The sequence below is a fragment of the Nesoenas mayeri genome, assembly GCF_963082525.1.
Source record: "Nesoenas mayeri genome assembly, chromosome: 6".
Taxonomy (NCBI): Eukaryota; Metazoa; Chordata; class Aves; order Columbiformes; family Columbidae; genus Nesoenas; species Nesoenas mayeri.
Genome location: NC_137545.1, coordinates 11,234,707 through 11,260,286, shown reverse-complemented (window position 1 = coordinate 11,260,286; position 25,580 = coordinate 11,234,707). Strand labels below are relative to the sequence as shown.

The window sequence follows — 25,580 nt, the reverse complement described above, 5'->3', positions numbered from 1 at the left end:
AATGCCCCTATGCCACCACTTGCCTCTGTTCTTATTTTTGTGCCAGTACCTTATTGGATCAAAAGCTGGGCAAAATAAGGAGATAGATGGTTGTAACATGGGCAGAGTCCTGCCTGCTGCACCAATATTTGGAGCACAAAATTGGAAGCTGAAGCTAAAATATGGTAATGACCTGGAAAAAAAAAAAGCAACAAACTAGAGGAATAGGTAGAGGTTATGCAGTTTTCTGCAACTCCCAGACGGCTGGAGTAGTTTGGAGCTAGTGTGATTATTCTGGAGTCCCATTCTTCAGGGAATTAATAAAGAGCCTGTTTTGTGTTTTGCATTCCATAAAATGACAAATGCTGGTGAGTACGGCTGAATATTTCAGTGCTGCCGATTCAGGGAGCTACTATCAAAAGCACATCCTTTGTGACCTGTCCTAATTATCTTGCATTTTCTTCTAAAGTGATAAAATTTTACTTTAGTATTTTCGCAGCACTTTTAGCCATTGAAATACCATACAAATGCAAGCTAAGATTAGAGTCAGGTTGTCGATAAGGAAACTTGAGATTGAAGTGGGAAGGATGCTTGCTCTGTTAATACAGTTTGAAGACATAAATTTAAGCAGCAGGAGGAAAAGTGGAGCTCAGACATACTCCCTTTTGCAAAAGTCTCCTCAGTCGTCAACTTCGCAAGTTATATGCTAAAGCTATTTTGAGAGTTTTATTTATAGCACTTTCCTCACTATTAACTTTGCCAGAACTTCAGTTTTTCCCACCACTGTTAACATGCCTGGGAAATCGAGGGTCTTTATCCCAGTCTGTGCAGGTGTTGTGGGTCACAGGGGAAGAAACTACCATGTGGGAGAATCTATTTATTATACTTGATTGAGATGCCGTAAGATTACTTCGTTGTGAAGACTTACCTTGTTAATGCATTGCAAGATTTCTGGCTGGGTACTGAGACTCCAGAGGTATGAATTTTTAATATACATTTGACTGATAATGAGTAGCGTGTTTTACTGTTGTTTAGTGAAAAGATTTACAAACATACAGGGAGAATTGTTAAAAAAAGAAAAGGGTGTGAGAGGAGTGATGCTTTACTTTTCTGATTTGGTAAATATGTCCTTGCTTATTTTATAATAGAACCAGTAGGGTACCCAGTACACTTTTTGATTAGTGCTAGCATGGACTGATGCCAAGGTTTTTGCAGAGAAAAAGGGATGTTCTTTCACTGTCTTCTCCTGCTCTTTCTCTTCTGCTGACACTGGTGATAATTTAACCCCTCTGCACACCAGTTCGTATCAGTAGTCCGGGAGGAAACTCTGTGCTTTTTTTGCTGTGGTCATTTTTGTGAAGTGAGAAAGGACTTGCCTCCTTCAACTGAGCTCGCCTTGTCTGCACCTGGGTGCTAGGAGTTGTTGCTGAGTGGAAGTGGAGCTGCCCTGAGCCAGGTCCAAATGGGAAGGAAGACCAGAGAAAGCAAAGCCAACTGTTCATCTTGCCCTGAGCATCTCCTGAGCAACATCAGAGTGATCTTACTGTCTCTGCTTGGAACTAAGGGTCTGCCTTAATGTTCCTGCACACTGCAGAGGCTGGGGGCCTGGTATTTTCAGTATGAAAAGAGATGTGCAGAGCATGGTTTTTCTCTTGTTGCTTGACTGTCAGGAATCCGACAGTCTTTTGGCAAGCTCTCCTCCCTTGGAGCCATTCTTGAATGTTTCTTTTGGACAATTGTATTACAGTAAGGACTCATTAAATCTGAGGATTTTCCTTGACATAAGACACATGTAGATATATCCATCAACAGGCATCTATTTCACATTAGCAGGGGTGGAATATGAAGAGCTGCTGTATACTTCCCTCCAAGTCTGCAAAATCAAGGAACTATTGAAATTAAGCCAAAGAAAGTAACTTTCCACTGCTGGACTTCCTGAGCAATGTTAACAGTGTTGGTGTTTCTACTTTACCTTGCTGTACTGGCAGTCGGCTTCTCCCTGCACAAGCACACATGGACATTTCATGTGATTACTTATATTGTGAAGTGATAACTTAATAAATGCTTATGAGCAAGAGGGCAGTGGAGAGGCTGTGGAAGGCTTTGAGGTACATGGGTTGCACTGTAATGAATCCTGAATTCCCGTATGGTGTCACTTGTTTGTTTTAGTACAATCACTGAAACACCTGAGATTATTTTGACTGTGTTTTTTTACAAGTAACAGCATTTTATTTGGAAATGGTGTGGATTCCTGACACTTGGTTTAAAAGCTATTAGAATGTGCTAAGTGGTGGATCAAGTGCAGCTAGCTGTGTCCTGTAGGGTAACTTGGTGGTGCTTGAGCTGTTTGAACTCCCAAGGAGACATGGGACCATTTTCCTAATCATTCCTTCCTGGAACAGTCAGAGTCTTGCATTGAGTGTTTTGCACATTTGGCAGGGAACAGTTTCATCAAAGGGCTATTGGTATAGCTCGCATTTTACATCTCATTCTTTAGAAACGCCTTGCTATACTGATTTTTATCACGGTATATTTGAAAGCAAAAAATAAATGCTTTTTATTGTGCTTTTTTCCTATAAAAGTCAGTACATGTGCATTTACTTTCTGGTACAGCGTAGCGTGTCTGAGAAGACTGTTTAATAAATCAAATACACTTCAAAATCGAATTGGAGTGGAAATGGAGAATGTATTTGAAAAGCATATGTTCTGGACAGGTTATTAAAGTGAGATTTGCAATGTCTGAGTCGTGCAGCTTTGTGCTGCACAGTTCAGTGTGGAGGCAGCTGTAAACATCACTGTATGGGATGGGAAAGACCAGCCACCCTGTTTCCATACTTTTATACCTATGCTACTGTTGCAGTCCAACATTTCTGATGCTGTTCATGTGCTGAAATGTCAGTGATGTACACAGGCTCCTGGGATAAGCTGGACCATGATGTACATCCCAGCAACTCTTTCGCTGTTCTGCAGCACAGATCTTTTGGAGTGGTACACAGGGTGTAGCATACAGTCAAATCTCATCTTTGACAGCATCAACTTTACTGGTTTGCTTCCTTCCACAGCTGAGGATTTGCGCTGTTGAACAGGGTGATGCCCTCTGCTTTTCAGTAAGCCAGCTGGTAAGAGGTTGTGAAGAGGAGGAGGGTAGGAGCTGACTGCTTTCTTGTGTTTATGGCCAGTGTGGTGTGAAAGGGACAGACTGGTGCTGACAGTGATGAGTTTGTAGCATGGTCTGAAACCTGAGCAAGTAAATGTGGTGCTGTTGCTTGGTAGGAGAAAGTAGAAGGTTGTGCTAGATCTGGGGGAAGGCAGCAGGTCCAGAAGACAGCATCCTCGAAGAAGATTTTGATGACCTTTAGTAGAGGAGCTGCTTTTTTTTTTTTTTGGTGGTAGTTTGGAACAAGATAGATAGCAAGAAAACTCTTCCTAATCTTTCTGTAAACTATGGATTGCCACAAAGAACTTCCCTTGCAATGCTTGTTTAAAAAGATATTTAAAAATACTGTTGTGATTACCAGCCTTCTTGACCTTCAGACCTTCGCTGTGGCTGCACTCTGTGAAACAGAGAGCTGGAGTACCTGAGGTGGCTTGAACATGAGCACTCCTCAGGTGTCCCAAAGCCCCAGTGAGGGTTGGGTACCTCTGTTTCTCCTTCTTAATGAAAATTAAAAAAAAAATATATATCAATAATGGTAATGCCAGACAGATACTTTTCAGATCACTTGCAAACATTTCAGCTTCCAAGCACAGCCATCTCAAGAGCTGGAGGCTCTTATCCTAATCTATTATCTCTGGTTAAATGCAACCAGATATTTTCATATTTCATATTTTAAAATTGAGCCACTTTTATAATTCAGTATTGAGTCTGAGGTTGACGGAGAGGCAGGCAGATTTTTATAACTGATACTATCATCCTCAGATAATTACAATAAGAGAGCTAACTTGCTTTTCTATTGTAATACACTCTGAAGCATACTCATGCACATTATTATTCATACTACTTGTGATATGTGATTGCTAACTCAAGTCTGAGAAGAGATGCTAAGTCCTGGAGCAGGATTTAGCAGGCATTACCAAGGGAAGTATCTATGCAGCTCATTCCAAAGGTTGATGTTGTAGCACTGCCTGCCACATGGCCAATGTGTGGCAGAATTTTGTTCCTACAGACATGAGAAGTTCAGTCACAGGTTCTTCTAGCTTGACATTGCCTGATCAGGAAGGTGGATTTTCCAGGGTCACTTTGGAACTGTTTATTCTTCTGACTTAAAATTTATGCTCTAAAAGTTTTAGGAGTGGAGGAGGACACTATGTTCACATTCGTGGCAGCTAGTGTTATGGTATAACGAGGTTAAGTATTTGATGATAACACCATGCTGTTATTTTAATCTTTGTAAGGACAGATATTTTGTATTATATGGTGTCTGTCATTTTCTCTTCTTTAACTGTGTTTCTTGTTTTGCTTTTCTAGATGAGGGCTATTACCAAGGTGGAAAGTTTCAGTTTGAAATTGAAGTTCCTGATGCCTACAACATGGTGGTGAGTATTTGTCATTAAACTAATAGTTGTCTTTTTAGATTTCCTTTCCAGGTAATAAACTTCAAAGGGAACTTGGCATTAAGACTAAGAAGGGAACTTCTGTTTGTTACTAAAATATCATGTGTTTGTAGAAAAATCTTGGTTGCCTGGAGTTTTGGAGGTCATCTGAACTCCTGCGCAAGGTCGAGGTGCCATTAAAAGTTGTATTCGGTTGCTCAAGGCCTGGGCCGCTTGGAGTTTCAAAATCTTACAGGATGGGGATCCCACTGCCTTCCTGTACCTCTGTGCCAATGTTTAATTACCTTTGTTGTGAATTTTGTTTCCTATATCAAGTCAGAATTTCCCTTTTTGCAGCTTGTTTGTGGCCTCTTGCTTTATCACTGTGCACCTCTAAGAGTCTGGCTGAATCTCTATACCCTCCCTCCCATTGGGTAGGTGTAGCCAGCAATAGGGTCCCTGCCTTCAGCCTTCTCCAGGCTGAATAAATCCAGGTCTCTCAACTCTCCTTGTACCACGTGAGCTCCAGTCTCATCTCTGGCTGTTCTTTTACAGTCTAGTGTTTGCAGCCAAACAACTTTGAGGCTTTTATTGCCTCAATGTTATTTTTCCTTAAAGAAGAAAAACAAGTATTTGTAACTGAGTGACAGAAGCTGCTCAGAAGTGCAGATGAGTCAGACCGGAGAGTCTCTCTTCTGGCTGAGGTTCTGCTCTCATCCGTTCTCTACCGTTAATAATTCTTGAGACCTGCACTTAATGATTATTCTCACAAAAAATAATACATGTAAGAGAGAATGAAATAGGCGAACAGAATAGAAAAAAGTTTTTCTTCTTTTTGTTTCACCAGTTTCAAACTGGTGCTTGTAGTTCTGACATTGAACTTGGGTGTTTAATGCCTTTTGAGTGCATGCAGTGCAGGATGTGGAAAGCACAGATTTGTGGACAAGTGGCCTCCTTTAGCACACTCCTCCAGTTCTACTGGTTGTCTCTTAGGTTGTTCAGTTAATGGTTATTAAGCAAAACAGCTTTTCAGAGGACCTACAAATGATTGTGATATCTTAGTGTAGATAAATAGAAAGCTCCAGGTAGCTTGGCCTTTTAAAACGTGAGAAATGTTAGTATTGCATTATTGTAATTTCCTAAAATTGCAGAACCTTGCAAGGGAGGGGAGGTGCAATTACAATAAAAATAAATTCAGACATTGTTTTCAGAGTTTAGCTGTCAAAAGAACAAGATTGACTCCAAAAATGGAAAACAATTGAGGCACACGTCTGATTCTCAGAAATTACACCTGCCAGTCTGTGTCACTATAGTTGGATGTGTAAGGAAACTAAACTGATTTGAGCATTTGAATTGCAACGTTTGCCTTTAGGTATATAAATTGCTGGAAGAAGGAAGACTCTTTGTTTGAACAGTTTTGATAATTTTGCTTTCTTTTGTAACTTTTTTTCCAATCCTTCTGCTTTCTGTTTTCTTATATTTGATGTTGGTAGTTCAGAACTCTTCTCTCAGGGGAGGCTGAAGAATGTGTAGGGGAGGATACTAGAGAAACGTGTCCAGAAAGACCCTTGACTTAATGTTCACGTTCCCTATGTCTAAATTCAGCATTGTATATATGTAGTAGTTGCAGTCACAGCATTGTTTGTATCCATGTACAAAAGAGGTGCAGTGGTCTGAAATGTAATAGCTTGAATTCCCAGACTGAGCTTGGAGAAGGGTACATTAACACTGCTAGTAGAGTAGAAAGGTTATGTTTCTGAAAACAGAGGAGTTGGGGTTGCATTCCAGAAGATGCCTTCACAGTATCCTAATATTCCTTTATTTATAGTCTATGAAGACATAGGACACGCACCATGTCTTAGAGAAAGTACATGCTTGTGGAGGACTATAGCATTCCTGAAACAGCTTTGAATTTTCCCCCCTCCTTTTTTTTGATTGTTGTGCTCTCCTTTCATAGTAATATTGGTCAAGGATTTTCTGCTCAAACTTTTTTTTAAAGTGTTTAGGATATATTGTTTAGTCTTTATTGACACACTTCTATCTGAAATACCTACATGTACTAATAATATTTGCAGTTGCATGGTTATTGGTTACGGTTTTTCATTTTTGTTTTGTTTTGTTTTTTTTTTTAAGTTCCCCTTAACTTCATCAAATAATTTCATACTGTAATATGCACCACTTTTACTAGCTTGTGTAAAGTTATGCATGCACTATAAAGACAAAGGTGATCATTTAAGGTCAGCTACGTCCTTGTTCTAACTTGAATAAACTGTGCCATTGCATACCTGAGAAACGCAGCCTTCAGTGTCAAACCCTGTCACATTCTACACTGATTTTTTTTTTTTATTTTTTAATTTATTTTAGTCATCTTCAGTAATAGCAATTGAACCTCTCTGGCAGTACTGGCCACGGGGAACTATACACAATACATATATACACCATATATACTAATTTTAATTTCTTAAATTTTTGTGTTTAACGTGTTCACCTAAATAACACCACTGCAGGAAAGGATTTCCTATGTGTTAACAGGAGAGCTGAATGTTAATTTTGATCTGGGTTTTTTTTTTATTCTCGATTGCTATAATTAAACAATCTCCTCGTTTGTTATGGTTCCCTGCTTAGCACTGGCAGAAAATGTGCATCAGATGTTAATTAGATATTTTGAAATTCTGAACATCTCTCATCAGACACAAAAGTAAGCAGTTTGCCTTGGTGCAATTTAGAAAAGAAAATGCAGTGAGTTGAATGTTGGGTTATGATCAGGTTATTAATTAAAGTTTATATATTCACAAATATTGAGAGAATTATGGTGAGGCCATGTTTTTTCTGCCAGGCAGAACAACACTGAAACAAGTGATGGCAGTGCTTGTACTAGAACCCACAGACCTGGCCGTGTTCCCGCAGCCCGTGAGCAAGGCTGGGATACAGCACATCTGCATCACGCTCCTTGCAGGAATGCTGAACGTGTTTGTGTTGGGAGTAACAATACCGGACAAGACTGGCAAGTCCTCGTAGCCCTTCCCCAGAGCCTGAATCTGTTTCCTAACTAATCTTTTCAGCCTACAGTAGAAAAAAAACCCAAACAACAACAAATCCCATCTGTTTTTAAAGCTACAAAATGCATAATTTATAGTATAGATTCTGTAATGGTATACTTTAATTTCTGTAGCATGCTGTTACCGAAATCCTGCATGTTTGATGCTCCTCTAGGGAATTCTTCTATTTTTTTGGCTTCATTCCTCAAAAGCAAGCATCCAGCGTCTGCACCGGGAAAAGGAACAGATGTGTGGAATGGTGGTGTAGTGGAAGTGTATAAAAATATGTAATTAAAGAGGAAAAACTTGGAAGATTTTGTGTTGTGGACTGTAGCCATGGCATATTACTCTGCCCAGGGAGTAAAACACTAGAGGCTAGTTTGGAAAGCAGTGGGTCTATGAATACAGGGAAGAAAGGTATCCTTGTGCTTTAGGTGTGACCTAGGATGTACACAGTCTTTAGATACCTGGGCTATAAACTGCCTTAGGGCAAAGATTCGAGAACCTAAAATGTGAGGGGGATGCTTTGCAGCATGGATGCTTTGGAGCAAGCGCATTTGTGAACAGAGCACTCAGCTGGTCAGGGTTTAATCAGACTTCTGTACCACTGAGCTGCTCTACGAAGTATTGGAAATGTTTATTATGATTTTCTGTAAGGCAATAGAATATTATAAAGGTTCGTCCACTGGGGCCATAAGTAACTGAACCTATTTAAGCTATTGGTGATTTGGGTAATTGCAGAAGCATCTGAGCTTGAGAGCTGGAAAGGGTTCCTGGTTTTAATCAGCTGTCGGAGGAACGAGGATGGTTTGGATAGATTTGAGCTATTGTGCTAGTAGTAATTTGCCACCCTAGTCCTTCAGGCTGATGGGCTGCGTTTTGCTCTGTGCTTTACAGAAGGGGTGAAGAGAGGTGAGAGATCTTGCCACAGGCTTTTCCTAGAGTAGTTTGTTTCCTAAAGAGAGGCGCTCTTCCAAATGCTGCAGCTCTGCATGGTCATGTTGCCTAGTCCAATTATTATGTTTCCATTGTTCCTGATTTAATACTATAATTCAGCAAGCATTGGTGTTGATTGGTGCTAAAACAATGAAACGGACGTGGTGGTATCTTTGGTCTGGAAGAGATCTTTCTCCTACACTGCTGCTGTTTGAAAGCAACATCTGAGAAATTGTGTGCTTCAGTAGTCTTTTTGAGTTGGTCCAGTTAGTACACTAATGAGCACTTGACTGCAGTCAGCTTAATGTTTTAATATTTACTCTCTCTCTAATGTTCCCAGTTAAATTTCTTTCTGCTTGATTAAGGCAGACCTGGGATCTTTTCCTTTTTTTTTTTTTTCTTTTTCTTTTTCGCTGTTAGTGTGAAACTACTACAAAGAACTATTAATATTAAAGTTATTGCTTGCCCTTTGAACTCCCATATCGGACATGGGGCCAGAATCAGGAATTCTGTTAATCCTTTTTCTGTGGCCTCTGAGCAAGGAGCCAAGTGATTTTTCCTGCAGCCCTAATGAAGGGGGAGGGTTGGTCACGCTCCCAAGGATGCACATATAAATATGGTCCTGAATTGAAAGGCCTCTGCTTTCTAGGGACAGGTGGAGTAAAAAACATCCTGAAAGGAGGACTTCATCCCATACATGCCCCAAAATGTCTTCCAAAAGAATTTGTGCACCTCAGATCTGTTCCTTCTGATCTGATTCAGGCTGGCTGCTTTTAGGTGCCTTGGGAAAAGCTGGCATTGTGTCTGCAGAATCCTCTGATCAGATCCAGTCTTTCACACCCAAGACTTCCTTGATGTGATGTGTTGTTTTGTTTGTTTTTTTTTTTTAAGAGCACTGTTTTAGGGGAATGGCATGAAACGAGTAGGCTTGAGCTTTTGATGTTTTCTGGTCTCAGTGTAGTTCTTCCCATAAGTACTATCCATGTTCTGAGTACAAAAAGAAAATAAAAATTATCCTGAGAGGGTTCTTTCCCTCTAAAGGTGGAGCCAATCTGTGTGGAAAGATACCCTGGTGAGAAAAGTGAGGTTATTGATATTTAACTTTTGAGTATTTTAGGGCATTAAACATCTTTGGAAGATAAATGCTTGTTTTATCCGTTCTGAATTATTTTTCAAAGTTTCGAATTCTTTTTTTCTCCATTCTTCACTTGAAATGCTAAAAGAAGTATCAATCTCTACTAGTATATGAAGGCTCCCTCCTCTCCTATGCAGGGGGTGTGGGATGTGCCTGTTCCACGGTTCAAATCACGTTGTATTTCATGATATTTGGGAAGAAAAATGGCTGATCCTGGCTTGCATATCCATTCATATGTGAAACTGCCCTTAATATGTTGCATACTTTCCCAGTGTACTGTTCTTTATATCCTTAGCAGGTGTACAGACTGAAGGAAAGACTTCTTTAACAGTGTAACATATTATTTGCCAGATAGCCTAGGGACTGCATTCTTTGATAATGGGATATTGTGTCAGAACAGAAAACAATTGGTACTGATATAGATGTTGCAGAGGGATCACGAGAAAACTGCAACAGGATTAGTTAATTCTGTACTGTGTCCTCAAGCTACCATGCCATTAGACATATTAAAATCTGTTGGTAAACCTGTCGCTTGGCATTTTGAAGTATTATACTTGCTAGGAAAAAGCTTGGACGTTTATGAGCTTTTGTATAAAGTGAGCAGGAGTTTGTTAGTGTTTGTGCTTACGAAAGGTGCTGGGAATGTTGCTGGCCATACAGAAGTCAGAGGAGGCTGTGGAACAGCAAGCAAAATATTTAATGGTGTACACAGCAAATGCCTGTAGCATCAAGTCCTGCTGCCTGACCTCTGTGTCCGCAGCATCTGTTCCCCAAGAACTGCTTTTTTGGTTGACCAGCTCCCCAAAAATAGGGGTCAGTGGGAAATGGGAGCAAATGTGGGGGTTTGCTTGTTTGTTTGTTTGTTTGTTTTCTTGGTTTTTTTTAAAGGGCAGGGAGTGGCAGTCACCAGGGGATTAACTTATTTTACAAAACAAACAAGCTCCCTTTTTTTCTGCCTTGAGGTGCAAATGGTAAAATAATGGATGCTACAAGACTAGAGACTTGGTGCTTTAAGGAATGGAACCTGATTAATAGTACGGATCTGGGTTAATGTTCACATACAATTTAACTGTCTGCCACCGCAAGCCAGGCCTTGTTTGCAGCTCCTGTGGTTGTGTTGTCAGAGTAGACATGTTGTGTTGTCAGAGTAGACAGTCTTAGGGATTCTCTAGTTTAATGATATTGTTATGACATGAGGTACACTGGGCAGTGGTCAAAAGCTGGAAATTTAACAGCAGAGCTGCTAGTCTTGGCCCTTTTTCTGGCTGATATATTAGCTGTGGAAACGTCAAACCGCAATCTGTATTCTTGTTAATGTCTCTTTTTGGGGAATTATGTTTTGTAGAAACTGCAAAGAAAAAAAAATGGAGTTGGAGATGTAGGGCAGTTTACAAGAATGCTTTGGGACTATATAGAGTCTAGATAAAACATTTCCATTAAAAATGATGCCTAGTTTATGCTAGGAACCCTATCCCTTCTCTAGGGAGAAGCTTGTGAAGTGGAGAACTATGGTTACAGGACAGATAAAAGATATATGTATCAGTACACCTGTCCTCTTGGAGTACCACATTGATCGTGATCTGAAACTATTAAGTTCATCTGTTGATTAGCACTGTATATTTAGCCTCTCATGTGGTGAGAACAATGGAGGAGAGAGATTATTTATTAGCTGCATTTTTAAAAAATGAGGCAAACTTCATCTGAAGCTTATTCTGAAAACATCCACCAACACTGAAGTCTGTATACGTGTAGTTCTCAAATGCTTGCAACGCTTTCTTATTCTGTCTATGCGTATTCACCAATGTGTTGAAGTGGACTGAGAATGGATGTGAAGGTCAGACAGTTTCCATTATCAGAACTGATGAGAGAACCTGAAAGATAAGTTGCTGCTTAGAAATGGAGAAGAAAACTAATTCATTCGATGTTGTAACCACCAGTTGAGGTTGGATCTATTATACCTGTGCAGCTTGCACTCTCTGAGGTGAAGGAAGCATTTTAGCGATGGAATAAATGGATTTTATAAGCTTTGTTGTGCAAAGTGTCACACGTATGACTTGAAGATGGCTGGAAATATTCAAGTGAAGCATCTTCTTCCGAGAAAGTCTTCAGCGGATTTGTTGGTGTCAGGAAGACGCAAAGATGACTTGGGACAAGCTTGAAGGAGAAGTTTTGTCTGAAGAGAAAAGTTATGGTAGTGCTTCAGTTGTCCTGTCTAAAAATGAAAAAGGAGAGAGAAAGAGAAAATCTTTGTCTTACTGTCAGGAGTGTGTTTTTCTGATTTTTAGCAATGAAAAACACTTTTGTGAAAAGAGAAGGGAATTCTTTTGTTTCCATGATACAAAAAAAATGAGACACCAGTTAATTTGTTGTTTCTGAGGACTTGGGGAATATTTTTTTTAATGTTTAATTTGTGCTCATCAATACATTCCTTGTTTGAAGGTGCATATGGTAGAAATTCACTCTTTTATCTTAAACTACTGACATGCAATAAATAGGACTGCTTTCCCTTTCTTGAGAACTAGACATAATCTTTCAAAACAACATGAAGATGTAGCTAATGAAAAGCTGTGCTGTTAGAAAACTTGTAAGAACAACGTTTGTTTTCAAGGTAAAAAGTTTCAGACTGTTTTCTCTGTGCCACTTAGTTTTCAATAATGCCACGATCCAGCATTGGGACAGTGAGTGTCCCTTGGACAAACATGAAATAAGAGTGGAGAGAAGTCAACGTCTACACTATAAATTGCAGATCCATTGTGGTGATAGATGTTTCTTCTTCTAGTGCTAGGCAGATATGTTACTGGTAGCTTAGTACCATGCATATTTTCTTAGTCTTAGTTAAAAAACATTTTACTGAAAAGATAATTGGGAAGTTGAGAACAAAGTGATGAGAAAAAACACATCATGCCACTGTGCGAATACAGCTGTTTTGTCTCTTGACTGAGGACTTCATGGGAAGCAGTGAAGGAATACGATATGTGATTTAATTGAAGTTATGAAAGGTACTGCTCTGTGCTGATGTATTCCAGTACACTTACTCTGAGAAATCACTTGCTTGATTGAAAGCTGCAAAATGTAATTTGGAGAGCATGGGGGGAACAACGTGCTGTTGCTAAGCTACTGGAAATTTTATGACCCACTCTTTATTTACTTCACAAAACTAGAGGAAATGAGACTGTATTTTAAGAAATTGTATTTCAAAATGCACTGTGGAATTCAAAAATCCGGTGATCTTGCCTGAAAATAAGTTGTGTGGCTTTTTATGTTAGGGTTTTAAGTTCAGATATGATACGCCTTCTTGATGTTTTTTGTGATATGTTCTTTTGATGTGGTCATCATCATTGCATAACAAACCCTTGGCTTGGATAAACCTTGGGGGAAAACACTCAGTAGTTTTGAGGTTGAAACTGTTGTCCTGGTAGTTAAGTGTAAAGAGACTGAATAGCTTAGAATGTTTTCTTTGCCCTGAAGGAGACAGGAGAAGAGAGTCAATTTTCTTGACTTTCTTTAAAGTTAGGTTTTTCTAAGAAAAACCCTAATACCAGCCCAGCTGGTATTATAAAGAGTTGAGAGCAGCTGAAAGAGTGGAGAAAGCTGGTGTAACTCCTGTATGTTATGTTATTGGTGTCTTTAACATACAAACCTAGACTGTGAATATCAAATATATTTGACTTTATTGTTTCAATGACTTGTGATAGAGTTTTATTTTAAGAGATAATGGATAACATCGTAATGTTTTCTCTTCTGGCAGCCTCCAAAGGTAAAATGCTTGACAAGAATCTGGCATCCGAACATTACAGAGACAGGAGAAATCTGCCTAAGGTAGCAGCAGTTTTTTTTCCCTTTTTGTTGTTTTTCTAACCGTGAAGTTTTATCTGTGTTCTATTAAAACATTGCATGTAATTTTCATGCCAGTATTTTTTTCAACAGATTGTGCAAATCAGTGGCATGTGACCCTTAGGAAATGAGAAATCTACTAAAAAGTATTGTACTTTCTGTGCATTAGAGATCACGTAGAGCCTGGCTTTTCAGGTTCAGACTTAATGTTTTGTCCTACTTGGGATATAAAATGTAAACTCCAACCTAAACAAAAACTTAGGTGTTTTTGTTTTCTCCCTCTACAAGTGAATAGTCCTCAGGCCCTGAAAGGGCTTAAGGCTTTACTCATTTAAAGCCTGAATGTCTTAAGTGCTTGAAAACCATTTCAAAAAGGAAGGAAAAGGTATTTCTTGAACTTTGATGGTAACTATTTGTTTATTTTAACATTTAATATCCACTATAAACACGTGTGCCAGTTATAACAAAATGGAGTTGGGAGAGTGTAAGTCAAGATAAGAAACTTAAAAGCTTTACCAAAGTGAGAGGCTTATGTTGCTGGGTGGTTTTGCATGATAGTAATGTTTCCTCTTCAAAATCAGTTTCTGAAACTTTGTAATTTCAGTGTCCCATCTTGGGTACCTGATGGTGAAATTGGCCAGAAACAAAACATAAACTGAAGTGGAAAGCATGACTGTCATTTTTCAAGTTAATGGAACATAAATGAAAAAGTAGATGAAGGAGAAGCAATGAATATAAGTGAGATTGAAAGCTGTTCTAAAAATCCCAAACCATGTGTAGCAAATTAGCACTTAAAGAAAAAAAGCTGAATTTTCCCTCTAGATTTAAAACCCGTTTTAGTGGTGTGTTCAAGGTCCTGGTGGAAATTAAGTTTTCACGGGGCAATTTGTCAGACTTCATAGAGAGGGCAGGCCCGTCAGCTGATAACAGCTAAAGAGCCAATACCAGTTCTTTGGCCATAGTTCTCTGGTCTGCTCCACGCTTCTGCACAGCTCGTCTCCTGGAAATGTGATGGAAACCAGGCTGAGAAGGCTGTGGTTGTCTTTCTGGTGCTTGATAGTGCTAGACTGCAGTGCGATTACAGATGGGGAGGAGCTGATGTCCACAGACTTTACCTCACTCAGGGACTGTAGTATTTAAAAGCACCGGAAAAACCTACTAAATCCTCGGAGGCCACCTACAAATCTGGTTGTCCATACTTCCTTGGAGTTATATGCTGGTGATACAGGAAGGCTGTTTTGGTAAATATGTATTGCTACTTTTAGCAAACTTGCCAGCCCTGTGGTGTTTCTCAGTGCATTCTAGGACTGTTGCATTTTACATGGCTGAACTTGTCGCTTGACAGTAGGGAAACTGGTTTGAGGATCATGTATTTGCTGTTTAAATTCACCAGAGTCCTTGTGGTTTAGTCAGTGGAGAAAGCTTAGGTACTTTGAGTCAGGTAGCTCAAGTAAAGGAATGGATAAGTGAACTGTTTCTAATGGGGGAAGAAGACATACTAAACACCGGAAGACAGCTAAAAGTTTAAGCTCTGACTACAGTGCAACATCTTCTGAGGTTAAATAAAGCCTCACATCCTTGAGGATGTTTCACTGTTTCTTGTCTTTAAATGGTTTTAATTATGAAGGATTAATGTAGTGTTGAAACACCATAATTCTAATAAAGTCAAGTCATTTTTTCAGCACCTGCACTGAAACATCAGCTTTATTTGATTGGCAGATACTTTAACATATCAAACCTTGGAAATGTCTTACCGTTTAAATGGAAAAACTAAAATAACTTAGATTGCTTTATGCCTGTTATAATGGAGAATGCACTCTAAATATAGCACCTGCAATCAACTTACACTAGAGTCTTTACATTAAAATAGCTTCAGTTATTTTTAAAACAGAAAAAAACTTTCTATCAGTATTTTTCCTAACTGTCTTTTACTAAACATACCTCACACTATGGTATGTATTGGTTTGATAATCATACCTGAATTAAAACATACCGAATAATTAAACTTGTGGTCAGGTGTAATAGTTTGGGGCAGGAAAAGAATTGTTTTCTCTGTGCTTTATGGATCGCAGTTACTCCTTACCATGTTAACAATGGACCATATTAATTAGGTCTGGACCATACTTGGGGATGTTGCCTCCACTGCACACCTGGGTAGAAAACATCAAGATACCTAGGAAGGATATTCTTGCTTACTGCATATGCCAATTGACTGCTTTCTTGACAGTATGTAATGCGTGTCACTGAGGTTTTTTTTCCCCTTATGGATGTGATTATGTGTGAGGTGTTTTTCTGCCTTGACTGCATAAGCTTTTAGACTAGTTTAATCACTCAGGAAATTTCGCTGCTTCTCTGCTATGTGGTGAGCTGGTCAGTGTTGTCAGATGTGCCCTTTTTGGCAATAGGTGGTCGTAGTTATGGCATCAGGAGGCAACCAAACCTTATTAAATGGTGCTGAATGGAGTAGTGTTTGAAGACTGATTAATTGTATCATCTAGTATAGCTCAGTGTTGCAATTTCTCCAGTTATAAAAGCTGATTAAGTTGATTGCTTGTTTCTGTTCCCCAGTGCTGTTCCCAATATCCTCAGCTGTGCCAGTGTGGAAACAAAAAGCTCTTTAGAAAGCCTTTCTACACCAGTTGCTCCTCTCGTCCAGTGTGTAGCATGGCCTCCAGAATGGCTGCACTGGCAGTGCTGGGCTGAGCAGGGGGCAGGCAGCAGAGGTGAGCAAGAGAATAACCCGTCTCATGTGTCCCTGCCAGAGGAGGGTTTCTGAAGTGGATTTACAGCTTTTTAAGTTTAACTTCCCTTGAATGATACTTTCTGTTGGCAAAAGGCAGGCAAGAGTTCTGCTGGAACTGACATTTTATATTGATAAATGTGTTTATCCAAGACCTTTACATAAAACAGGTTTTCTCCAGGACCGATCTCCCCATTACAGTAATTTTTAGTCACTTAAGCTGTAAATTGTGTCAGACAGAGTTTCAGAAGGTTTTAAGCTTGCTAGTGCCATGCAATTCCCAGTTCAGTAGATGTTTTTGCAAGGTCTCTTTAGAATGTCGTATGTTTAAAAAGCAAAAAATCTTAAAGCTTTTCTCCATGCAGAAATTACAGAGCGAGAACATATTTGTGGAGATGAAAGCTGAGCAGCTGGCTGGTCACATCAGCGGCTGTTTTGGTTACTACAGCTTCAGAAGTAGCACTTTTGCAGTCTTCCCATAGAAACTCAGATATAATCATAGAATCATCAAATGTTCTCAGTTGGAAGGGACCCACAAGAATCATCAAGTCCAACTCCTGTCCCTGCATCTGACAACCCCACAATTGATAAGGATTTGAAATCATGTTCTGGGAGGTTTCTTTAGATACAAACACCAGATGTTAAAGTGCTGTTATCAGTTCCAGTCTCCCCATGACTGAGCACATGCTTGGCTTTTCTCAGACCCTACTACAGCTGAAGACAAAGCAAATGGAAAATAGTGTTTTAGTGTCCTTCCCTGTTCCTGGTGAGGTTCCCCACCTGACAAACTCCTCCTTATGCCACAGCACTGTCCCTTTTGTCATTCCTGCTGCTTTGTCCCCAAGGCTGCAGAAATTGTGCGGTTGGTTTACCCCTCTCTTTACTTTTGCAAGTTCATTCTCGGGCATCACAAGGCAAGCTTCTGAATCTTCGTTCAATCTAAATTGTATTAGAGGAGTTTTCTGGCACCCCTATATGAGCTGGTGAAGTCTTGGCAATTCTAGAATAGTCGCTTCAAGTACAGACATTTTCCTGCCCATCAGGTGTCTTGAAACCCTGGTAGAAAGGGTGGCTTTTGTGGTGTATCTGGCAGCTCGTCAAAGGCAGCCTCTTGAAGCATGGAGTGGGTGAGGAAAACTGCTGGTCATGCCATTTGAGCACTTTCTAGTAGTCCAGCTTGTCTATGGCAACAGGACCCATGGATAACAGATCCTTGAACAGAAGCTTGATGCAGATACTTGTTCATCCACTAAAGTAGCTCATGATGTGTTTTGTGTGTTTTTACTCATTTAGGTGTTCATTCTGCTGTGTTTATGGTGCTCTGAGAGCAGATCACCATTCAGACCTCCAAACTGGCAGCTCTATCCAGGTCATCCCTGTGGAGAGCATGAGATGTGGTTTCTCTAGACACCCTGCAGTGGGAAAAGGTTTTGATTAATTAATGATCTTTCCTAACCTATAGGAAGAGGGAGGGTGCTGCTCTAAAAATGAATTATATCAGCACATGAGAAATATTAGGCAAAGGTACATTGATCTGTCTTCATTTGGGTTTTGCGCCAGAGCACTGTGAGAGGTGTGAGTGTCTGCTCTCAAGTCCTCACTGCTGATGTTCTCAGCTGGAGATGTGCCAAGAGAGCTCTGAGGTTTTGGGAAGCTGAAAGGGTGTTAATGAGACTTAGCTGATATACTCAGGCACTTTGAGCTCTATCAGTGGATGTTTTCATGCTTTTCTGTGTGTATGTTGACTTATTTATCGCTCTTAAGTTCACAGTGAGCTATATGAAGAGGCAAAGGGGAGTACTATAGCAAAATTTTATGAGGAACAGACATAAAGCAACCTAAAAAGTCAGTTATTTGCTCAAAACCTGAATATCCTGCCTGTTTACTGTTCAGCATCATTTTTGCTTTTACTTTTGTAATATGAACAAAAGTTGCAACCGCAAAATGCTGGTTTTAATGCTTCTGAAATTAGTTTTGAGCTGCACCAGTGGTAATGGCATATTTTATCTCTTTTAAGGCACAGAAATGAGATTAGTAGCACAGTTAAGATGGAACAGTCTTGTCCAATACGGTCGTCCTGTTCCTAGTCTCTCTACAGAGAACAGGATCAATGTTACTATATTTCCTTGAAATAAATCGGTACATTCAGTAAGGAACTGTATGGATAGCCTATATAGTCCAGCCATGTGCTGTAATTTAAAAATTACTTAATACATGTCATCTTGAAAGTTGGTAAAACCTAATAGTTTGAGGCTATTTCACTGCAACCCTGTCATTTCAGTAGTAGAAGCTGCTGGTCATCATGGATTTTTGTGCTTTGCTACTTGGCTGTACAAATTTTCAGTTTGATTGCTGCTTAACAGAGGAAGACATGATTGTGAAAAGATACTTCAAGGAGTTTTCCAGACTCTTTCTTTCTCAGTCAGATTATTACATTTGTTTTGACAAATATGAGCAAGGCTTCAGCTCATTTCTCAATTGTACCCTGGTCCCCAGTATTTTTACTTCTCATAACTGCTGATGTTTTGACCTGTAGTTCCAATAATGTCTAACCAACTGAATACACCTCAATGATTTCAACTTGGAGGTCATGTAAAATTTCTGTACAGTGTATGCGTACATAAGAAAGTCTATATCATAATTTTGTTAACATTCTATGTATTTGTATTAAAATTCACATATTACAGTCTATAAGGAACTTTTTCCTCTTACAAGCAATCACTCTTGCCCAAAGCAGTTCTCATTGTGATTTCTGGTTGGGGATGTATGATGCTGAGTTTGTAAAGCCTTAAAATGTTAAGTTTGCAATGCAGCTCACCTGCTGGAACAGGACGGTGGGACGCTGCCACTAGACTTTCCTGGCCTCTGTCCCCGGGGGCTCCAGATGCATCTGCTCCTGTTACAGCTGTTGCAGAACCTTCCTGAGCAGACAGACCGAAACTATTTCACTTTCCTGTCTCTGCTTTTAAGAAGCTGCAGTCCTCTCACAGAAGAGGTGGTGATAACACTCTCTTTCTAATTAGATATCCCACCAAACATACCCTTTTATTGGATTGAAATGTGCCAGATTTGGTGAGAGATGAGACATTCTGCAAGCATGTTTCTTCACCAAAGCTAAACGTGTTCCAAACTAGAGCACATGTCTGTGTGCTCAGGGGAAACGAAAGGTTCAAAGTTGAGACTGTATCGCAAGGATTTCTGTGACAATTATTTTGCTTGATGAAAGTAATTAGGGTTTTTTGAAAAATGTTGAGCTCAGATCTGGAGATTTGTGATGACACTATGTAGGATGTAATTCTAGGAAAACATAGCAATTCTTGTGCTTTAAAATCCCAGTACCTAGACATAGTGCAAGAGATAATTCTTATGTTACAATTATTTTGTAAATTCTTAATGTTTTCTGAGAAGATTTCTGACAAAGGTTGTTTAATGAGAAGTTGCACTGTATGATATGTGTGTCTTTTTTCCAGTTTATTGAGAGAACATTCAATTGATGGCACTGGCTGGGCTCCAACTAGAACATTAAAGGTACTGTTTCCTTTTAGATACATACATTGAACTAGATATATCTTTTAAAATACTTTCATGGGCTTGGAAGGAGACTGATAAGGCAGTTTGCTCCAGAAACAACTAAATTTTTTGTCTTTCAACAAGTGTTGGTGGCAATAGTGAAACAATAAGTACAGCGCTAACTGCTTCTAGAAATGTTTGCTAGTTTTAGCATAGCTGCACAAATACTGCTTTGACTGATAAAATGTTTTGTAGAATGGTATGACTACAGATGACTCTGAGAAACCATGCTAGGAAGATTGGTCTTGTTTTTTCTTACCTGGGCAACAAAGGACCTTGCTGCTGGTAAAGTCTTGCAGAGCATTGAGCAGTAATCTCCCTTTTGCTTTTATGGGGAACTTTGCCAGAATTGGTTCTTAAAGAAGGTTAGCTATGTTAAGTAGATGAAAGGTACACGCTGGCTGTTTGTTTCTTTTCAGAAGGCAAATTGAAGATTACTTTTATCTAATATTTGGTTTCCTTTTTGGCACTATGAATGAGATATTTGACTTTCTTCATCTGTAAAATCTCTTCATGAGCATCTGATGTTCTGGGAAGTGAAGTAGAATCAGTGTGTGTGTTTTGTGGGTTTTCGTAAACATCCTTTCCCTGTTTCTCTTCATTGGCTAGTATGATTTTATTTTGTCCTTGGGTTTGTATTTTCGTATTAGATTAAATCAAGACACTAACTGCGTAATTAAGTTAACTGGTTCTGTTCCTGTCCCTGCATTTCATTCCCAGAGAAGGTTTTTGGACTACAAGTTTTAAGCTTTGTCTGTTTAAAAAATTAGTACAACAATATTAGAATATTACAACTAGACAAGAATGTACATATATTTTCATCTGCTCTCCAGCTTTGTTCATGGTATCTTTCTTATAGAGAATAAAATACTGCCATATATGAAGACTATGGGTGGGAATAGCTGTTGACATTGTGTGTACTTAACTTCCTGTCCTTGATAATGACGGAAGATGTGTATTAATCGTCCTTACCATTTTATTCTTGCATCAGTTTGCTAATTGCACATGGTTAATTTCATAGATTAAACACCCTGGAATCTCAATGACCAGGAGACTCAAATTACTGCATATTATGAAGTATTTTAGGGCATTTTAACCTTCAATAAGTTAAAGGGGGATGAAAAAACCCTCCACAACACAAACAAACACAAACACAACACAAACAAACAAAACCCAAACAAACCAAAACCAAAAACCAACAACAAAACCTACCACAACACCAAAACAACCAAAACCAAACAAAACCCCAAAGAACCCCCACTAACGTCATGGGTGTTGAAGTGAAAGATTCAGCAAGAGGAAATGACATAGTAGCTTAACTTGGATTTTGTTAATCCCCCTTGGATTTAATTTCTTACCCATGGGCTTTGAAGCACCACAATTGCAAACTCACATTTTATAGCTTTCAAAAAAACCCACCCCAAACTGCAAAGTTTTCGTTCTTTTTTGTCTGCAGAGTCTCAATTTTAAATAAATGTGCAGTTTCAGTAAGTGTTCTCTTGTCATGTTGTCACTTAATGTGATTTGAAGTTTCATCACTAAAAAATAAGCACCACGTGTGGATCCTGACTTGCAAGTTGTGCCTTTGTAGAAGCGCTGTTGTCACACTGTGCTTCTGGCTCAAAAGGAGCTTAAAAAAAGTGGAGCAGAAATAGCCATCAGAGATGTCAATGAGCCACAAGCAATATTCCCCAAACCGTGTTTTTGCTTGGGATACAGATTGTAAGTAGATGGTAAGTAGCATCTGCTGTCAGTCTGTTCTTTGTGGAAGATACTGTTTGTTCATTCTGAGTGTGCTCTTTGAAAGGACTAATAAATATTGGAAAGGTGGGTCTCAGTCAGAGCTGGGGTTCCTGATGGCCACTATCAGGTGCTATCACAGCTCTTTAGCTGGCTGTCACCTGTGAAGCTTCATGTGTGCCTTTCTGTGTGTTTTGAAAACTGATTAGTGTCCAAGTGCTTAGATTCCAGGCTGCACATGCTTCTGAGATGGAAAATATGGAATTGTGCTGATTTATTGACAGTATGGCCACACAGAATCACAGAATGGTTGGGGTTGGAAGGGACCTCTGCAGATCATCTAGTCCAACCCACCCGCTAAAGCAGGTTCACCTGAGCAGATCACACAGGAAGGTGTCCAGGCGGGTTTGAATGTCTCCAGAGAAGGAGATTCCACAAGCTCTCTGGGCAGCCTGTTCCAGTGCTCTGGTACCCTCATAGTAAAGAAGTTTCATAGTCAAGTTTTTTGTCGATGTGCGTTACCAGTTGTGGTAGGTACATGTTAACTGTAGAGTGCAGAATTACATGAAACAGTGAGTGATGGGTGGCAAACAAGAGCCATGAGATATGACCCAGGTTACCTTTATCTCTTAAAATGCCACCTGCACCCACCAGTTCAGCGTTCCTGAATCCATTGTTTCCAACATTTGCACATTGTGGTTTGGAGAACCTGCTCATCTCCACAAGTGGGGTATTGTGTGAATTTGCACGGTAGTGCTATGGATAGTATCTGGGCTTGGCCAATGATGGACTTGAAAGTCAGCACTTCATATTCCACTTGTCAATAGCATGAAGACAGCCTGGTTTTCTGGAGGAGCAGTACCCCAAATTGTCTGATAAAGCACTCTAAAAGACTGCTAAAATGTTGGAGAATGGGGATGTACTGTATTTCTGTGACAAAAATTGGCAGATGTTACTAATGCAGCCATTCTGAGCGCATTAGTAAAACCATTCAAATAGATAAAACCTCAAAAGCCACATGCAGAAACCAGCTACTGCTCAACGTTTTAGAAGGCTGAAGTTTTAGATTGTCTCGTCTTCTGTATCCTTGTGGTGGCAGCAGAGCTCTTACATGAGAAATCCTTCAAACTGCTGTGACCTTTTTAGCCCTTTCTTTAGTAACAAATGGGTAGAAACTTGAAGAGGCATTTAAATGTTGCCTTTTAACTTTCTGAAATAAAAAAATGAAATCTCCTAAATACTCTTTAAAAGCTATCAGATAAAATACGTTTTAACAGTGTAGAGAATTCTTAAGGGGGGAGGGGGAGTGTGGAAGCTAACTCAATTTTATTTTCTAGCATTTTGTTGCACTCAATGTCATCTCATCCATGACTGAATTCTCTTTATGTTACTAAGTGTTGAGCATTATCTTTTTTTCCACTTTACTTCTTCCCGCTACTGAATGCGTTTCCATGGACCACTGTGCACAGCAGCCTGTGTACCAGCAAAGGCACTACAGAATGTGCTATTTCTGAATTCCTGTATTAGGCACTTTTAAAATCAGGTTATGAAGAAAGTTGGGCTTTAACTCTGAAGTAGATCGTTGTTAGAATAATGTTTTAAAACAATCTAGATATACTTTTTTAATAACTGTTGATGTGATTGTAAGTGTTTTCTTTATCCATAGAAGCACTCCTGAATCCTAAATTCTTAGATAATTTCTGGTAGCAATTTGTTTATGACTTGTGTAAAAACCTGATACAAAGCTTTTTAACTGATCTTTGTATAATCTTTCACTTCTTTATAGCTAGCTGTGAGTTAGCAACAGGAGCTTATTTTCCTTTCTGTCTCCATTCTGTTATGTTCTGCAGCATTTTATTGCATACTTCTTTCTAAAACAGAATATTCATAAAGAACCGCTAAAGTTACTTTGTACCTCAGCTCAAACTGAGCTCACTTTTCTCCTGCTTTTAGGTCTGATGATCAAAACTTTATTTTTCCAGGTGGAAAGCAAATAGGTGGTTTGCATTCCATTCTCTTCTCAGGTTTTTATGTCACTAAAGATACCAGCTTTTAAATACCTCCTATGAAATAACGCTATTGCTCCAATACCCTGCTGCTTCTTCCTCAGTACTTCTAATTTCAAACTCAAAAATGCTTCAATAGCTCCTGTTTTAGTCCTCAACATGCGCTTCCCTGTACCTTATTTGCCATGGCTATCATCTGCCTTGTTAATATAGGCCTCCCCAGTGCTCATCAGCTTTCTCTCAAATGCTTGTTTTCACTTTGCTATAAAATTATCTCGGGTGATTGATTTTAAAAAATAAAGGAAGAAGTGGATCTGTGTATTGTGATTGCCTAATTGGTTCTAAAAGTCAAGCTGTTCCTTCTGCAATTATCTCTAACAAACTACAACTGGAAGTTTGTCAGTGACTGATTTATGAACCATAAAAATAATCAAAGCACACTTGTGCAACTCTGACTCTGGAGGGCTGAGCATAGTAATGTTAAGACCATTATTTTAAAAAGCATGGTGAATGTTCACGAAGAATATTTGGTGAGCTATTTTAAAGAGCTGTCTTTTGTCATTTTCATGTTACTGCTGTCTGGAGACACAGGAGTGGGAATGGAAAGCATCAAGATAGTCTTAAGCTATAGATATGCAGACAGCTTTTTATATCCACCTATAGGAAAACAATATTTTTTTTTCAGGAATTTCTTTCCATAACTTCATATACTATGTTAAGAAATAACTGTTTTGTTAGCTAATCTAATGTAAAAGGAATTCAGACTTGTTTAAAATAAACTATTGCTATTTGGAGTTTATCCGAAAGAGGCTTGCTTATTTAATTAGCCTTTAAGACTAAATGGGAAAATATGCCTTATTTGTTGCGTTGGATCTGCTGTTGTCTTCAGACAGTGAAATTACTTTATTTGAAATCATGTAAATGTCAAACTGTAATCGCTTGGAGAAGAAAATCACAGGGTCTTGACTTAATTTTCCAGTTACCTTTGCCTTGACGTTTAAGCATAAACCTGAGTGGCTTTAAAAAAGCGTCAATATAAGCACGAAAATTTCATTCATTGTCTTAATGAAAACAGGTGGGATGCTGTCAAAATTATATGTAATCAGTGTAGAGGAATATTTTAAACAGACAATAACTGTCACTGTCTTCAGGTTGAATGGATAAAAGTAAAACTGTGTGTTCTGTGTTGTTCTTTTTAATTCTTGCTGCTGATAGGGTTTGGGTTTTTTTCAGCCAGCATTATGGTAACATTGTTCTGCTATTGGTTTATTCAAATCCTTTTTGGAATGAGACTTTGTCAAAGCATGTGCTTGTAAAAGCTGCCTTCCTGGGTGGAGTGTGTTTGTCCTCCACCCTGGTAAAGTGAGGAGGAGTAAGTCATCAAAAGAAGAAACCTGAAGGCTTCATGGCAGTGGCGAAGAGCACAGGTTGTGCAGGAAGAGAAATTGCTGGGAAGTCAAGCATAGCTCAGCAAGGAGATTCTTGATCTGTTGTGAATTTTACATTTATCTCCTGGGTTCTTCTTGCTTGTGATCACCAAGGTCACAAAACTGAGCACCTGAGCAATTGTGTGATCTCAAAGGGGAGGTGAACTGTGGCAAGGTGTCTGCCTTCTCCTGGTGTACACCAGTACAGAGCCCCTGGAAACTGGGGAGAAACAAATTGTCCCATGTGTGCTTACAGTCCTTCACTGCATACGGGCTCCAAATACAGTCCATAAGACTGCATACAGTCTTCAAAAGCTACATTAGGCAGAAGAATGTCTGTTTTTTCAGGCAGTGTGCCTTCACATGTCTTTGCTGATGTCTTACAGGAACTGAGCCAGGTGGAGGTTGTTTCAGGCAATGTGTTTGTGCCTCTTGCACTGCTATGCACACAAGTGTTATCTCTCACCCTTTATTCCACGAAGACTTATTCTTTATTTGCTGAAAGGGTGTGAGGTGAGCACTGTGAGTCTTGATCAAAGGAATCTACCAAGGAGAGGAAATCAAGCCTGTTGGCCATTGTGTGTCCCTGAAGGTGTGGGCATTGATCTGCAAACTGCTTTATGTTGCAGATAACACAGATTC

General features: G+C 39.3%; 1 protein-coding gene across 4 annotated transcripts in view; it reads left to right on the top strand.

Moving 5' to 3' along the window:
• The window catches only part of UBE2F (ubiquitin conjugating enzyme E2 F (putative)), an 83,693-nt gene that overhangs the window by 18,474 nt on the left and 39,639 nt on the right, over positions 1-25,580 (top strand). For all 4 annotated transcript variants that reach the window (XM_080347133.1, XM_080347131.1, XM_080347132.1 and 1 more), the window contains 3 exons: positions 4,448-4,515; positions 13,370-13,440; positions 19,666-19,723. In XM_080347133.1, the coding sequence (XP_080203259.1) occupies positions 4,448-4,515; positions 13,370-13,440; positions 19,666-19,723 (197 nt within the window). The remainder of the gene's footprint in view (positions 1-4,447; positions 4,516-13,369; positions 13,441-19,665; positions 19,724-25,580) is intronic.